Here is a 17,922-nt window from a genome sequence, read left to right as displayed (position 1 = left end):
TTGAAGGAGACACTTTGTACTAAGGGTTATGACTATTTCATACTTTGACAGATGCAGTATAGTGCAAAGGCTTCGGAATCATCTGGATTCCTTGTCTAATAGAATGGCATTTATTTATTTATTTATTTATTTATTTATTTATTTATTTATTTATTTATTATTTTTTTTAACTTTTTAATTCTTTTTAATATTTTTTTTTTATAGAATGGCATTTAAAGATACCTATCTTGTCTGCTTATTTACAGGGTTATGAAATTACAGGCTATAGTAAAGGGCAGAGTATAATATTTGTCAGGTAGTATTATTTATTGTGAAAAATTCCTGTTTTCCAGTGTGAAAGATGAAGTAAATGTTTTTGCCACTGATATACTATGTCATACTAAATATGACCTACCTTTGGGACCAACCTATTACGATAAAAAAAAATCAACTAAGGGGCCCCTGAGTGGCTCAGTGGTCGAGATCTGCCTTCAGCCCAGGGCATGATCCTAGAGTCCTGGGGTCCAGTCCCACGTCAGGCTCCCTGCATGGAGCCTGCTTCTCCTTCTGCCTATGTCTCTGCCTCTCTCTGTGTGTCTCTCATGAATAAATAAGTAAAAATTTTTTTTTTGAATTTTTATTTATTTATGATAGTCACACACACAGAGAGAGAGGCAGAGACACAGGCAGAGGGAGAAGCAGGCTCCATGCACCAGGAGCCCGACGTGGGATTCGATCTTGAGTCTCCAGGATCGTGCCCTGGGCCAAAGGCAGGCGCCAAACCGCTGCGCCACCCAGGGATCCCAATAAGTAAAATATTTTTAAAAAATTAATTTTCAAAATCCTTAATTGTAACTTAAATCTGAAAATTTGCATATCCTGAAAGTGAAGGTGGCTAAATAATTCCAAAGCAGTATAATCTATAATTTGGCCATGTTGAGCTGGTGTGTAGTTCTTTTGTTTGTGTGTAGTTCTTTTGATAGTAATTTCAGGTTAATATCAGGAGAATATTCCTGTCTCCCTGGCAAATACAACTTGTATATGCATTTGGAATGAAAGGTTCCATAGAATAATAAAAAATAAAGTAATTTAGAGTTGAAATATTTTTGTTAAAGTAGTCTCAGATTACTGACTAGGAACATAATGATACTACATATAACGAATTTTGTGAAATGTGATTTTAAAAGCTTAGTGTAAGTTAGCCTTGAGCAGTGAATGGATTCTGATTAATAGAAAGCTACCAATTAGTATGACAATCCTTAGTGGTTAGTCATTTGAGGTTCTTGTAGGACCTTGGAATGATTATTGTGAACACCTTTTTGTGGTAGAAATGTGCTACTTAAGAATTTGTGTGATTGATTTTTGTGTGTGTGTGTGATTGATTTTTTAAAAGATTTTATTAACTAGAATGAGCAGGAGAAGGGCCAGAGGGACAAGCAGATCCCCCACCCCTTAGGCAAGGAGTCCAATGAAGGGCTTGATCCCAGGACCCAGAGATGACCTAAACTGAAGTCAGACACTCAACTGACTGAGCCACCCAGGGGCCCCTTAGTTGATTTTTTTTTATCGTAATAGGTTGGATTGTAAATTGAGTAATAAAACTTTTATAAAAGTATTACCATGAAAATTTCAAAACATTGTGGACTCTTTTTTTCATTGTGCACTCTACTAGAAAATATCACTTGATGGTTAAAATCCTGTTTATAGATTTTCCAAAAGGAATTCATTAATGAAGTCTTTTCTGTGCAGTATAGACTTCTTTCTCACAACTTTAAAACTGCTTAAATTTTGATGATTTCTAGTCTCTTCAGACTTAAGAAAAGTCAAATTAATAAATCTGAATAAGTAGTACAACTTTTCTCTTAAACTGTATCAGTATAAGGATTACTTCTTAATTCAGGGAGCCTGCCAGGGAGCCTGATGCAGGACTGGGATCTCATCCTGAGCCAAAGGCAGATGCTCAACCACCTAGCACGCAGGTGTCCCTCTTTGTACTCTTTTTTTTTTTTTTTGTATACTCTTTTTTATTCTACCATAGCTAAACATATTTGGCTTCTTGAGGGAATATCCTCTTAAATTCTAAGGAAAAATCTTCTGTTTTGATAGAGTAAGAGGGAATTCCCCACCTCCTCCAATTTTGAGACTGATGGGAGAGGCACTTCATTTTTTTTTTAAAAAACTTTTTATTGGAGTTCAATTTGCCAACATTTAGCATAACACCCAGTGCTCCCGCCATTGCCCCCCTCAGTGCCCATCACCCAGTCACCCCAACCCCCCCCCCACCTCCCTTTCCACTTAACCCCTTGTTCGTTTCCCAGAGTTAGGTGTCTGAGAGGTACTTTATTGTAGTCAAAATGGTAGACTCTAGGTAGAAGGTTGTCTTGTTTTCTACCTAACAGCTTAATTGGTAAGGTTTTAATTCTTTAGAAGAATGCTTGAACTTTTTTTCGTTTCTAGGCAAGATAGTTAATTTACAGTGAGAAGTACTTCTGTTTACCAGAAAGAAAAATTGTATTTGCTTGAATGTCAAAGATTGTTTTGAAAAGCCTCAGTATTCAGAGCATTAAAAGTAAGTCCTAGGGATGCCTGGGTGGCTCAGTGGTTGAGTGTCTGCCTTTTCCTCAGGGCTGTGATCCTGAAGTACCGGGATCGAGTCCCACTTTGGGTTCCTTGCATGGAGTTTGCTTTTCCTTCCTCTATGTCTCTGCCTCTCTCTGTGTCAACCATGAATAAATAAAAATCTTTAAAAGAAAGGAAATTTGACAAATCGGTATATTAAAAAAACAAGTTCCAAAGGCATTTGACGAATGCAAATTGAGATCTAACTATGTACCAGGCACTACCAAGACATTTGGGAGAGTCCCTTTAAGGAGCTTATATTGTGGTAAATGTATAAATACTTTTAGAATTATTCTTCTGTTAGTATATGTAATTGTTAACTTGGATTAGTAACAACAGTGGTGTTGCACATAAGGCACTAAACTTGGGCAGCCAGGGTGGCTCTGCGGTTTAGCGCCCCCTTCAGCCCAGGTCTGATCCTGGAGACCTGGGATCGAGTCCCATGTCGGGCTCCCTGCATGGAGCCTGCTTCTCCCTCTGCCTCTCTCTCTCTGTCTCTCATGAACAAATAAATAAGATCTTTAAAAAAAAAAAATAATAAGGCACCCTACTTGATGCTGATCCTTGCCCTGAATCAAAGACTGTAGAAAACTACAAGTGTTTTTTTTTTTTTTTTTTTTTAAAGATTTTATTTATTTAATCATGAGAGAGAGAGGCAGAGAAGCAGGCTCTACTACTGGGCCCCGGGGCTAAACCGCTGAGCCACCTGGGCTTCCCCTCTTTTTTTTTTTCTTTCCTTATGTAGGCTCCACGCCCAGCATGGAGTCCAACATGGGGCTTGAACTCACAATCCTGAGATCAAGACCTGAGCTGAGATTAAGAGTCAGATGCTTAACTGACTAAGCTACCCAGGTGTCCTTTATATGTGCTTGCTGTATTGACTACTAATTGTCAAGTGGTGCTAACAAATCAAAAAGCTTTACAAATTTTTCATTGACTCTGTAATTATAAAACTCTATAATAATACCATTTACTATTAACAATTATGCCAGAAACTTACCATTCCTCTCATCCTCAAAACAAAACAGAGAAACACCCTGCAAGGTAGATATACCACCCATTTTACAGGTAAGGATTAAGAACTTCAGGAGAGGTTTGGGTAATCGGTAACCTCATTGAGATCTCTCATTCCCGGCTGGTAAGACTTCCATACTTGTATGTAAACATTAGTCTAAACTGCTTGAAGCTCTATTTCTGTTCCTTAGATTTTAATTTTATAACTTAAAAGTTGCTTTGAACAGCTTTTTGATTTCTGTTTAGCATTTTCTTTCATATGAAGGAGACAGAAGGGTATGTAGTTTGAGTATATTTTCCAGTGGAGAGGCAACAAGAGATGGTAGAATAAACACTGGACCAGAAGTCATTAAATTTAGGGGGAAGTCTGTCATGTCCAGATTTTATCTCCGTTACTCTCTCTTTTAGACCTGTTGCTTTTAGAGCCTATTTTTCTCATCTTTATAAGGACAGATTGCTGAAAGTTATTTTATAAATTACAGGCTGATTTTTCTTTTTTTAATAATTTGTTTTGTGACCAGTGGATGGAAAGCTGTGAAATCTAAATTCAGCTATTTATTACACCTAAAACTTTAATTTCGGGATCCCTGGGTGGCTCAGTGGTTTAGCGCCGCCTTCCGCCCAGGGTGTGATCCTGGAGACCGAGGATCAAGTCCCACGTTAGGCTCCCTGGATGGAGCCTTTTTTCTCCCTCTGCCTGTGTCTCCGCCCCCCCCCCCCCCCATGAATAAATAAATAAAATCTTTAAAAAAATTGAACTGTAATTTCTACTCCAGCCAACTTAGCTACTGGTTCATTGAACACAAAATTTCCATTCTCTAAATTTGCACTTATTTATTTATTTTTATAAAGATTATTATTTATTCATGAGAGACAAAGGGAGAGAGGGAGAAGCAGGGTCCTTGCAGGGAGCCCCATATGGGACTGCATCCCCAGACCGCAGGATCAAAGGTGAGCCAAAGACAGACGCTCAACTGCGAGTTTGTAGTTCTTTTAATGCAGCACGTTTAGGGTCATAATGTAGTACAACTTCTTGAACAGTGTAGCATAGGTACTGCAGATATATTTTGAAAATATTGGAGAAAAGGTGGCAGGCACATTCCCCTCATAATGAATGGAATTTACCCTTAAAGATTTTTATTTGTTATTTTTAGATTTATTTGAGAGAGATGGTGAGTGCATGAGTGGCGGGGAGTGGTAGAGGGAGAAACTGAGGGAGAGAAGCAGACTCCACTCTAAGCAGGGAGCCTGACACAGGGCTCCCATCTCTCAACCCTGAGATCATGACCTGAGTTGAGGTCAAGAGTTGGATGCTGGGACGGCTGGGTGGCTCAGTGGTTGAGTGTCTACCCTTTTTTTTTTTTTTTTTTAAGATTTTATTTATTTATTTATTCATTCATGAGAGACACAAAGGGGGAGAGAGAGAGGTAGAGACACAGGTAGAGGGAGAAGCACGCTCCATGCAGGGAGCCTGACGTGGGACTCGATCCCATGTCTCCAGGATCAGGTCCTGGGCCAAAGGCCGTGCTAAACCACTGAGCCACCCAGGCCACCTGAGTGTGTCTACCTTTGGCTCAGGGTGTGATCCCGGGTTCTGGGATTAAGTCCCGCATCGGGATCGCTGCGTGGAACCTGCTTCTCCCTCTGCCTCTCTCTGTGTCTCTCATGAATAAATAAATAAAATCTTTTTTAAAAAAAAGTTGGATGCCGCCGACTGAGCCACCCAGGTTGACCATTAAGCATCATGGCTCAGGTCATGATCCTGGGGTCCTGGGATCGAGCCTGGCATTGGGCTCCCTGCTCAGCAGGGAATCTGCCTCTCCTTCTCCCTCTGCATGCTGCTCCCCCTGCTTGTGCTCTCTTTCTTTCTGTCAAATAAATACAATCTTTAAAAAATAAAGACTAGAAGGTTGAGAAATAAGGATTTGTTAGATTTCAAAGCTAGAAAGAATCTCACAATGGGAGAGGGGAAGAGGAAAGATATCTTTTAAAAAAAAGTAAGAAAATTTCCACATTTGTAAATGGGATTCTACTGGTTGTAGTTAAGTAAGCATGTTACTACTGCATAATCTAACAAATCCATTTTCTTAAAACTGGAGTTTACCAATTGTCTTTATCTTTTACTCTGTCAGACTGCATTAATATTGTTTCCCCAGTTCTCTTTCCTGCACTTCTAAAAGCTGAAAGAATTTTGGAACACTAGTAGCAATCTGTTTTATTTTAGTTCTGTATGGCTTTGAAAATAATTAGATTAAGAGAATGTTTATACCTATTTTAGATGCCTTCAGGTCAAGTCTATTTTTTTTTTAAGATTTTATTTATTAATTCATAGAGACATACACAGAGAGAGAGAGAGAGAGAGAGGGGGGGGGGGGCAGAGACACAGGCAGAGGGAGAAGCAGGCTCCATGCGGGAGCCCGACCTGGGGACTCATCCCAGGTCTCCAGGATCACGCCCTGGGCTGAAGGCGGCGCTAAACCGCTGAACCACCGGGGCTGCCCCAGGTCAAGTCTAGATCAAGTAGACTTAATTTCACTAATTAAGATGTGATTTAAAGAATTAAAATTACTTTTTTGTCTTATTTTTATTTGACATTTAGGTTTTTAAGCTTAATCTCAAACTGACTTTAAATTTCCTGATACTTGTGAAGCAGAGGAATTTAGGAGGACAGTCATTACTAAAAATAGCTGGCTAAATTGCGTGAAAATTAACTTTAGCAACTTGGATATTTTCAGCTATAGTTTCTTTTTTTTTTTTTTTTTTAAAGATTTTTTATTTATTTATTCATGAGAGACACAGAGAGGGGCGGGCAGAGACACAGGCAGAGGGAGAAGCAGGCTCCATGCAGGGAGCCCGACCTGGGACTCAACCCCGGGTCTCCAGGATCAGGCCCTGGGGTGAAGGTGGCACTAAACCGCTGAGCCACCTGGGCTGCCTCAGCTATAGTTTCTATTCGATATATTTTCTGTATTTTTTCAGTATTAATGTGTTTACATATTGGCAGAAAATCTGAAAAAGGTTGGAAGAAAACTTGTATTTTTTTTTTTAAATATTTTATTTATTTATTCATGAGAGACACAGGGAGAAATAGAGGCAGAAACACAGGCAGAGGGAGAAGCAGGCTCCCTGTGGGGAGCCCACTGTGGAACTGGATCCCCCAGGATCATTCCCTAAGCTGAAGGCAGATTCTCAACCCCTGAGGCACCCAGGGTCCTAGAAGAAAACTTGTATTAACCGGTGTTTTCTAATGCAGTAGTTTTCTGTTTTGCTGTTTCATTGTGCGTTTTTTGTTTCATTGTTTTTTATATATATCTATATCTGGTTTTATTTGATTTTGTACCTTTTTTTTTTTTTTACACTTAAAAATATTTATTTAAAGTTCTATGTACAACGTGGGTGGGGCTTGACTTCACAATCTAGAGACTAAGAGTTGCATGCTCCACCAATTGTGCCAGCCAGATGCCACTGGTTTTACTTAATTTTGTATCATGGACATTTTTCTTATATCATGAACTATTTGTGAATATGTTTTTTTTTGTGTGTGTGTGTGAATATGTTTTTTAATGATTATTTAACTCAAGTGGCATGTGAGAGGGGAGGGGCTGAGGGAAAGGGGGAGAGAATCTTGGGCTCAGATTCTGCAAGGACTCCAAGCTGAGTGCTGAGGCTGATGTAGGGCTTGGGATCATGACCTGAGATCCAGAATCAAGAGGTTGATGCTTAACCACCTAAGCCACCCAGGTGCTGCTGTTTGCAAATATTTTTTATTGGCTGTAGACATACCAACTAACATACTACTATAAGTTTTTGGTTAGTATGTTGTTAGTAACACTGCAGTGAAATACTTATATCCAAAATAGAACTTTCTGTAATTTAGGCTATTTGCTTAGGAGAGACTCTGAGAAATGGAATTTACTGGTCAAAGTAAATAAACCTAAAGCTTTTGGCTTCTGTGCTCTTGTTCTCTGAAAGGATTTTTTCATTTTACGGTACTACCAATTTATGAACATGCAGTGTATGATTTTTTCCTACAAAACTCATGTATTTAACTATTTTAAATGTTCCTTAAAATGTGAAATGCATACTTTTAATTACAAAATCTAAAATAAAATGTAAGAAAGCTAAACAGTGCAGCCCTATTAAATATATACTGATAGCTACTCTGCTCTGCCTGAAGTAACTTGTAAATGGTTTGAATATACTTTGAGAACTTTTCTTTTTGCTCATGTCAATGCATGTATAAACACAGAAATTTACTTCGTTTTATAGATACCAACGTGCTATTGATTTAACATGCATTATTACTTTAAATAATACTAATAAATAAAAATGCTGCCAGTTGGCACCATTGACACATCAGTAAGAAAAATGTGTATTTCATTCATGTTAATGTGAAAAAATGTTTCCTGGGACACCTGGGTGGCTCAGCGGTTGAGGATCTGCCTTTGGCTCAGGGTGTGATCATCCAGGGATCAGGTCCCACATGGGGCTCCCGGTGAAGAAGCATGCTTCTCCCTCTATATCTCTGCCTCTCTCTGTAGGCTTATAAGTAAATGAAAAAAATCTTTAAAAAAGAAAAATGTTTCCTAAAATAGGTGATGTGAACATCTGTATTATGTTTTTTTGTGGAAACACCTATATTATTTAGCAACATGCCTTTTTCCCTCAACAAAACATTGTGAATATAAAAAAATACTTTAGGGGCACCTGGGTGGCTCAGTTGATGAAGCATCTGACTTTCTTTTGGCTCAAGCAAGCCATGATCTCAGGGTTTTGAGATCCACTCAGCATGGAGTCCGTTTAAGATTTACTCTCTGCCCCTCCCCCCCAAAAGCCAATTGGATGGTTTTAGCCAGATTAACATTTAAACTTATTTTTTAAAGGTTTTATTTATTTATTCATGTGAGATACAGAAAAAAAAATTTAACATGCATTATTACTTTAAATAATACTAATAAATAAAAATGCTGCCAGTTGGCACCATTGACACATCAGTAAGAAAAAATGCGAGGCAGAGACATAGGCAGAGGGAGAAGCAGGCTCCACGCAGGGAGCCCAATGCGGGACTCGATCCCTGGACTCTAGGACCATGCCCCGGGCTGAAGGCAGACGCTTAACTGCTGAGCCACTCAGGTGTCCCCAAAACTTGTTTAATTTATATTTAAACTAGTTTAATCTAGGTCAGTGTAACCTCTTTTTTTTTTTTTTTTAGGGTCAGTCTAATCTCTAAAAAAAATAAGAACTAAAGGAATTTTAGTGTGCGGCCAGGATTGAGAACCCCTGGAATCCATCATTGTTTCTCATGTGCCTCACTGAGTTTGCTTATTGAAAATTTAGGCATTTGGTCTGTACTCAAATTTAATGCATATCTCTGGATATACAGCTGGGTTAGACTAGATGATGTAATATTCCCTTCTGCAGGCTGTCTCAGCTGTTTTTCAGCCTTAAGTAATTAATTGCCAGGGATTGAGTTTTAGAATATTGGAAGCTATGTAGCTATACTATATAGCTTTTTGTCTATTTTTTTCTGTTTAACTTTTAACAGACAATGGTTATGTGGATATATTTTCCCAGTATTGAAGGATTAGTTACTGCCTTGCAAATGATGGAATTTCACCATTAATTTAACCTCTTTTTTAGTTTTTTGGAATTTATTTTTTAAGTAGGCTCCATGCCCAATGTTGGGTTTGAACTCAAAACCTTGAGATTGAGAGTTGGGTGCTCTACTGATTGAGCCAGACAGGCACTCACTCCATAGAAGTTTAGGCTTAAATTTAGCTATAAATGCTAATCAAATTTAAACTGACTTAAAAGGGACGCCTGGGTGGCTCAGGTCTGCCTTTGGCTAAGGGCGTGATCCCGGGATCCAGGATCCTGCATATGGAGCCTGCTTCTCTCTCTGCCTGTGTCTCTGTCTGTCTCTGTCTTTCTGTCTCTGTGTGTGTGTGTGTGTCTCATGAATAAATAAATAAAATCTTAAAAAATAAACTGACTTTAAAAATACTATTTATCTTGTTTTATTTATTTTTTATTTATTTAAAGATTTTATTTATTTATTTATCAGAGAGAGAGAGGTAGAGACACAGGCAGAGGGAGAAGCAGGCTCCATGCAGGGAGCCCGATGCCGATCTTGGACTTGATCCCAGGTCTCCAGGATCATGCCCCGGGCTGAAGGCGGTGCTAAACCGCTGAGCCACCAGGGCTGCCCCTATTTATCTTGTTTTAGAGTTGCACTGCATTTCTTAGGGACTTCTTAATGTTTCTTCCCTTCATTTACTGTAGCTTGTTAATTTCTATCATTTTTCACTGTATTGGTTTCTGTATTTTATTTTTTTATTTTTTTATTTTTTTATTTTTTTTTTAAGATTCCGTTTTATTTTAGAGAGAGGGAAAGAGTTGTGTGTGTGCACAAGCTGGAGAGCAACAGAGGGAGAGGGACAAGCAGACTCCTCACTGAGCACAGCCAGATGTGGGACTCTCCTACGACCCTGAGATCATGACCTGAACCAAATCAAAAGTTGGATGCTCAATCGACTGAGCCACCCACGTGCCCGTTCTTAGGCTTTTTAATCAGTAGGTATTTATTTAGTGAGTTTTGGGAATGAGTTTCCCCTTGTGAATGATAAAAGAATTTATCATCATACCTAATAAAGAGCTTACAGTCTAATTTAAGGAAAATTGTGTTTAAAAACAAGAATGAGGGGGTACCTGGGTGGCTCAGTTGGTTAAGCATCTGCTTTTGGCTCAGGTCATGATCTCACCATCCTGAGGTCTGAGGTTGAGCCCTGTAGGTTTCCTTGCTGAGCGGAGAGTCTGTTTCTCCCTCTTCCCCTGCCTCTCACCCCTCAAATAAATTTTTTTAAAGATTTTATTTATTTATTCATAAGAGACACAGAGAGAGGAGGGGCAGACATAGGCAAAGGGAGAAGCAGACTTCATGCAGGGAGCCTAATGTGGGACTCCATCCCAGGACTCCGGGATCACACCGTGAGCTGAAGGCAGACACTCAACCGCTGAGCCACCGAGGTGTCTCTCAAATAAAATCCCTTCCCTTCTCCTTCCCTTCTCCTTCCCTTCTCCTTCCCTTCTCCTCCCCTTCCCCTTTCCTTCTCTTTTCTTTTCTAAGATCTTATTTATTGGGCAGCCCCGGTGGCGCAGCGGTTTAGCGCCGCCTGCAGCCCAGGGCGTGATCCTGGAGACCCTGGATCGAGTCCCACGTCAGGCTCTCTGTATGGTGCCTGCTTCTCCCTCTGCCTGTGTCTCTGCCTCTCTCTCTCTCTGTCTCTATGAATAAATAAATTAAATCTTAAAAAAAAAGATCTTATTTATTCATGAGAGAGGCAGAGACACAGGCAGAGGGAGAAGCAGGCTCCATGCAAGGACGACCCCAGTGTGGGACTCGATCCCTATCCCAGGGTCATGCCCTGAGCCAAAGGCAGAAGTTCAACCACTGAGCCACCCAGGCATCCCTCAAGTTAAAATCTTAAAAAAAAAAAAAAAAAAAACAGGACTGATAATTGCTAACTTCTGTGACCCAGGAATTTCAGAAAAGGGGAATTGAAGGCATATGGGCTGTGGTTATCAGGGAAATCCTGAATTACTCAGATAGAAATGAGTAGGTATTCATTGTGGTGGATAAGATTTGAGTGGTGGGGGGATCCCTGGGTGGCTCAGCGGTTTAGCGCCTGGTTTAGCGCCTGCCTTCGGCCCAAGGAGTGATCCTGGAGTCCTGGGATCGAGTCCCGCATCAGGCTCCCCTGCATGGAGCCTGCTTCTCCCTCTGCCTGTGCCCCCCCCCCCCCGTCTTTCATGAATAAATAAATAAAATCTTAAAAAAAAAAAAAGATTTGAGTGGTGGGAGAGGGAGGTTCTTTCAGGTATCATCAAAACTACAGTATTGGAATTAAGCATATGAAGCTTAAGAATGGAGTATCTGAGCTAGAAAGAGGAAATGGAGTCAGATTATTGCAAAAGGTTGTATTTATTTAGGTTTAGGTTCTAAACTGTGTTCTTTATTTAGCTCATTACTACATCAAGTACGTTGTTAACATTCCTCTAAAGGGCTTATATCCTCCTGGATTCCTCCTTCCCCCTTTAAAAAAAATATTGTTATTTAGATTTTATTTATTCATGAGGGACAGAGAGAGAGAGAGAGAGAGAGAGAGGCAGAGACACAGGCAGAGGGTGAGAAGCAGGCTCCATGCGGGGAGCCCGACGTGGGACTCGACCCTGGGTCGCCAGGATCAGGCCCTGGACCGAAGGCGCTAAATAGCTGAGCCACCTGGGCTGCCCCTCCCCCCTTTTAAATCTGGAAGACAGGCAAGCAAAGAAAAGTATTTTAACATAATGCTGAGTTCTATTTTGTGCTAGAGAATTTGTCTGTGGCACTCTTCATCTTAACTCTCAGAACCCAGTGAGACGTGGGTATCTTTCAAGCTGCATATGAGGAAACAGGAAACTCAAAGAGGTTATGTGATAGGTGAAATAGCATGTATGTCAATACCTATTCCAGAATGAAAGCCTCATCTGAATCTTTCTGGCTGTAAAGGTGGTGGTTTTCTAGTATGCTAGGTTTCTTAAAGTGTGTGTGTCTTTTGGTCCACCTAATAAGAGTACAAATGGTATATAGATTTGACAAGAACAGTGAAAATGTTACTAGATAGAATAGGACCTCTTAGGGAGGCTTCCCAGTCCACCTATTTTCTGTTTCAAAAATCCTGTTAGTAGTACCCAACACAAAATGTACTTCTTTATTTTTTTAAAAAAATTTATTTATTTTAGAGCATATTTGCCTACAGGGGAGGGGCAGATGGAGAGGAAAGAGAGAAACCCAAGCAAACTCCAAGCTGAGCATAGAGCTCGATGTGGGGCTTGATCCCACAAACCTGAGATCACAACCTGAGCTGAGTTGGATCTTAACTGATGGGGCCACTCAGGCGTCCCCAGAAAGTGTACTTCTAAGTCAGTTCACTTTTTTTTTTTTTTAAAGATTTTATTTATTTATTCATGAGAGACACAGAGAGAGAGGCAGAGACACAGGCAGAGGGAGAAGCAGGCTCCATGCAGGGAGCCCGACGTGGGACTCGATCCCGGGTCTCCAGGATCACACCCTGGGCCGAAGGCAGTGCTAAACCGCTGAGCCACCCGGGCTGCCCTCACTTTTTTTTTTAAAATAAAAAAGATTTTATTTATTTATTCATGAGAGAGAGAGAGAGGGGCAGAGACGTAGGCAGAGGGAGAAGCAAGCTCCTTGCAGGGAGCCCGATGTGGGACTGGACCCCAGGACTCTAGGATCACTCCCTGAGCTGAGGGCAGATGCTCAACCGTTGAGCCACCCAGGCATCCCCTAAATCAATTCTTAATCCTGTCCACTTTAAGCTGTTTAGCCATTTGCTTAAAGAAAAATTCCAGGAGCAATTTCCAAATCTTGACAAATTGTTTACTTTAAATTATTCCTTCCTTATATTCCTTCCTTTATAACTGCTCCCCCGCCCCTCTTCCTCTTTAAGTAATCTTTACATTCAATATGATGTTTGACCTTGTGACCCTAAGATCAGGAGTTGTTTGCTCTATTCACTAAGCCAGCCAGATGCACCTTTATAATTTTTCTTTTTTCTTTCTTTTCTTTTCTTTCTTATAGTCACACACACAGAGAGAGAGGCAGAGACACAGGCAGAGGGAGAAACAGGCTCCATGCACCGGGAGCCCGACGCGGGATTCGATCCCGGGTCTCCAGGATCCCGCCCTGGGCCAAAGGCAGGCGCCAAACCTCTGCGCCACCCAGGGATCCCTAATTTTTCTTAACTGACTCTTAGACCGTATATATCCTGGGGCTCCTGGCTTGCTCAGTTAGCAGAGCATGTGACTCTTGATCTCGGGGTCATGAGTTCAAACTCCACACTTGAGCCTACTTAAAAAATACATTTCTTGGAATGCCTGGGTGGCTCAGCAGTTGAGCATCTGCCTTTGGCTCAGGGCATGATCTTGGGGTCCTGGGATGGAGTCCTGCATCTGGCTCCCTGCAAGGAGCCTACTTCTTCTGCCTGTGCCTCTGCCTCTCTCTCCGTCTGTCGTGAATAAATAAATCTTTAAAAATATATCTCCTCAATATTTTGCAGGTTTTAACTAAACATGTCTAGTGATTATTGCAATACCATTTTATCTTCCTTGGGAAACATAGGTGATACAAGACTCCTAAAAGCTTACTTCAAGTTTTTTTATTGTACTCTTAGATCTTTTCTACATTATTTGCTGTTGGAATGAAAGTAAATCAGGCTTTTTTTTTTTTTTTTTTTTTTTTTTTAAGGTGTGCCTGGGTGGCTCAGTCATGTGTCTGCCTTCAGATCAGGTCATGATCCCAGGGTCCTGGGATCTAACCCCACATTGGACTTCTGCTCAGTTTGCTTTTCCCTCTCCATTTGCCCCTCCCCGTGCTTTCTCTCGCATGTGTGCTTTCTCTCTCTCAAGTAAATAAAAACTATTTTTTTAAAAGTTTTTTGGGGGGGGGTGCCTGGGTGGCTCTGTTAGTTGGACTCTATTGGTTCAGCTCAGGTCATGATTTTGGGGTCTTGGGATCAAGCTCTGTATTGGACTTTGTATTCAGTGGGGATACTACTTAAGGATTCTCTCCTACACCCTCCACCCCCATGCTTGCTCTCAAGTAAATCTTTTTTTAAACTGAGTTTTTTTAATAGATTAAATTATAGTTTTGAGTAATGTAAAATCTTTTTAAAAATATTTATTTATTCATGAGAGACACACAGAGAGAGGCAGAGACACACAGGCAGAGGGAGAAGCAGGCTCCATGCAGGGAGCCTGACGTGGGACTCGATCTCGGGTCTCCAGGATCACGCCCTGGGCTGAAGGCAGTGCTAAACCGCTGAGCCACCCAGGCTGCCTGAGTAATGTAAAATCTTTTTTTGTTGTCTTTTGTTTTTTGTTTTTTAGTAATGTAAAATCTTAAGGTGTGTTTTAGCATCCCATAGAGCCCTTAAATGATTTGGAAGCATACTTGTACAAATGCAAATAGCCGTTAAAATGATGGCACCACAATCTTTGAGTAGACTGGAGCCGCCAAACAAAAAATTGTTTATTTTTAAAAGATTTGAGACCCATTGAAAGTGTGAACAGGGGGAGGGCCAGCAGGCCAGGATAAGAGAATCCCAAGGGGACTCCCTGCTGAGGATGGAGCCAGAGTTGGGGCTTGATCTCTCGACCCTGAGATCAGGATCTGAACCAAAACCAAGAGTCAGATGTTGAACTGACTGTGCCACCCATGTGCTGCAATATACATAATTTTCTACCAAAATGCCCTAACTGGGAAGTTTAGGTGGCTAGTTGGTAAAGCTTCTGATTCTTTTTTTTCTTTTCTTTTCTTTTTTTTTTTTTTTTAAAAGCTTCTGATTCTTGATCTCAGCTCGGGTCTTGATCCTCAGGGTTGTGAGTTTGAGCCCAGTGTCATGGAGCTTATTTTAAAAATAATGAAAGAAATGCCCTTATGGATTTCATGAGAACCAGAAGTATACAAGTAAAAACTGCTGCTTCTGTAAATCTAGTGAAACATTTCCTGTCATTATTCCTTTTTTTTTGTTTTAAAGATTTTATTTATTCATAGAAACACAGAGAGAATGAGAGGCAGAGACATAGGCAGAGGGAGAAGCAGGCTCCATGCAGAGAGCCTGACATGGGACTCTATCCAGGGTCTCCAGGATCACGCCCTGGGCTGCAGGCGGCGCTAAACCGCTGTGCCACTGGGGCTGCCCTCATTATTCCTTTTTAAGTAAAGATTGGTATGGTATGAATCTTAGAGTATCTTGGAATACCTCCTCCCAGTAATCTTGCGTACTTCTTTTTTATAAATAATAGTAAAAACAATTTAACCGGGACGCCTGGAAGGCTCAGTAGTTGAGAGTCTGCGTTCAGCTCAGGTCGTGATCCTGTGGTCTTTGGATCAAGTCCCGCATCAGGCTCCCTGCAGGGAGTCTGCTTCTCCCTTTGCCTATATCTCTGCCTCTCTGTGTTTCATAAATAAATAGGTAAAATCTAAGAAAAAAACAAAAACAAAAAGCAAAAAGACATTTTAGATTGTTGCTTTAATTGCTGTTAACCATGGACAAAATTTGCGGTCTTCATTAATTACTCATAATTCCTATGTGTAGCTCTTTTAAATAATGTCTGATTTGACTTGCCAGCCTTTTTTTCTCCCCAAGCATTGATTGATTTATTTTAGAGAGTGGGAGAGGGAGAGAGAATCTCAGGCAGACTCCAAGCATAAAGCCCAAGACAGGGCTTACTCTTACAACCCAGAGATCACTACCTGAGCCCAAACCAAGAGTCTGACGCTGAACCAGCTGTGCCACACAGGTGCCCCAATTTGACAACCTCTTTTATTTTCGTGTGGCTTCATTGGCTTTTCTTTTGATGTGCTGTAACGCTCCCTCCCCTCTTTTCCCAACTTTTCTACTTAGGTGGAAAGGCCTTGTGAGCTGTTGCTATCTTTGAAACTTAAGCAGAACTTATTTAATTGTAGAGGCAGTGAAAACCCCTCTCCTGATAATTTTGTTTTTCCCTCTTTTGCTTTGACCAGGAATCCTCAACTATGAAAGGCATAGCTCCTCACTTAAGAAACCTTTGTTGTGTGAAGTCTCTGAAATTTGGAAGTAATTTGGTTCCCAGACATACCTATCCTGTCCTTTGAGAATACAGAATTTTTACTCAAAATGTAGGTGAAATCCCCTTCATCCCCCAGGCTTATCCATTCTTTAGAAAGAGTTTAAAACATGTTTACACCCTGCTTTTGTGTTTTCAATTTTGAGATGCTAAGCAAATTACATCCAGAATACTTTGCCTTCCAGAATCTTAAGGGATTGTTTAAAAATTATGTGCTAGTAGCTTCTCTGAAGATGAAAATTATCCTTTAACTGTTACATTAAATATGTGCATGCATATGAAGGATACTTTACTTCCATGGCAACCTCAGAACATGAATGAATCCTAAAGGGGCATGATGCCTACCCCCTCTGTGTAGACAAATTCTCTGGTAGAGTTCCTTCTTTTTATTCCTTAATTTCTAAAGTGCATCTCTTTAGAAGTAAGTACTGAAATTTTATCTTAGGTCTTATTTCTCCCTTTGGCCCTTAATCTAGCAATTCTCCAAATTTATTTGCTGGCACAGGTTTGGATTTATGTTTTTTTATTCATTTGGGCCTCTCCTACCTTCCATGCAGACATCAGGTTTTTCTTTGCTGCTGTACTTAACTCCCTTTTTAGCCCAGAAGATACAAATATTTTTTTCCACATATAGTGCAAGAGACATTCATCTTCATGCAGGGGTCTCTGCTCTCACTGTTAATAGTATCTCTGGTAATTAATCATATAATGAGAACATTGCTAAATTTAAGCTATTGACACTCTCCTAAGTTCACTTCTTTTTTATCATCAAAGGATAAAATACCTTTTTGCAGAAGCTGGGAAAATACTACAAGATGTTTTTTCTCTTCCTTCTTGCTGTTCTCTTCTAGTGCAAATGGCTTTCTGTGATGGTAAGTCTTCTCTATTATATTTGTCCTTATTTTTAGGTTTTTAGTTATTTGGGAAGTGTCTGAGGTAATAATCCTCACATGATAAGGGAAAACTCAAGGTGAGGGAAAGATTGTGGCATTTTATTGGAATGTACAGGTCTTAGACTGCCACTTAAAATTGCACAGATTTTCCTTTATTGGTAGAAGTATTCTTCATAGAAATATTTTTTCTGAGGAGGTGAAGACTTGTTTGTTGATACATGCATATAAGATACATTCTGGTAGATCCCAGAGTAACAGGTTCAAACAACCAGGCCTGAGAAGTAATAATTAGTCTATAGAGATTTTTTACTCAGATGATTTTTATAATTACACCAAGGTGAAATTTAGAGAGTTTTATAATTTACAGAGGTACCTTGCTCCCCGCCCCCCCCCCCCCCATGATGTTTCTGCATCAACACTAAGATAGCTTTGCATTCTTTCCATTTGACATGGTGATTTGGGAAACTTGCCTTCATGCAAGCCAGTCTTTTTTTTTTTTTTTTTTAATTTTATTTATTTATTATAGTCACACAGAGAGAGAGAGAGGCAGAGACATAGGCAGAGGGAGAAGCAGGCTCCATGCACCGGTAGCCCGACGTGGGATTCGATCCCGGGTCTCCAGGATTGTGCCCTGGGCCAAAGGCAGGCGCTAAACTGCTGCGCCACCCAGGGTTCCCCATGCAAGCCAGTCTTTGCAGGAATTCCTTTCAACAGTCTTGAGTCAGCTGAATATTCCACTGTCAATATC

The 17,922-nt window shown here is 40.5% G+C and overlaps 1 protein-coding gene across 5 annotated transcripts in view; it reads left to right on the top strand.

Moving 5' to 3' along the window:
* The window catches only part of YWHAE (tyrosine 3-monooxygenase/tryptophan 5-monooxygenase activation protein epsilon), a 55,253-nt gene that overhangs the window by 8,217 nt on the left and 29,114 nt on the right, over positions 1–17,922 (top strand). For 2 of the 5 annotated variants that reach the window (XM_038548450.1, XM_038548451.1), the window contains exon 2: positions 17,076–17,153. The exons of 1 other annotated variant lie outside the window; for it this stretch is intronic. In XM_038548450.1, the coding sequence (XP_038404378.1) occupies positions 17,076–17,153 (78 nt within the window). Of the gene's footprint in view, positions 1–17,055; positions 17,154–17,922 lie in introns of all 5 variants that reach the window. 2 more of the 5 variants (XM_038548452.1, XM_038548454.1) reach the window with 2 other exon arrangements.

The sequence above is a fragment of the Canis lupus genome, chromosome 9 (assembly GCF_011100685.1).
Source record: "Canis lupus familiaris isolate Mischka breed German Shepherd chromosome 9, alternate assembly UU_Cfam_GSD_1.0, whole genome shotgun sequence".
Lineage (NCBI taxonomy): Eukaryota > Metazoa > Chordata > Mammalia > Carnivora > Canidae > Canis > Canis lupus.
The sequence above is the reverse complement of the archived record's forward strand: the minus strand, read 5'-3'. Positions and strand labels throughout refer to the sequence as shown.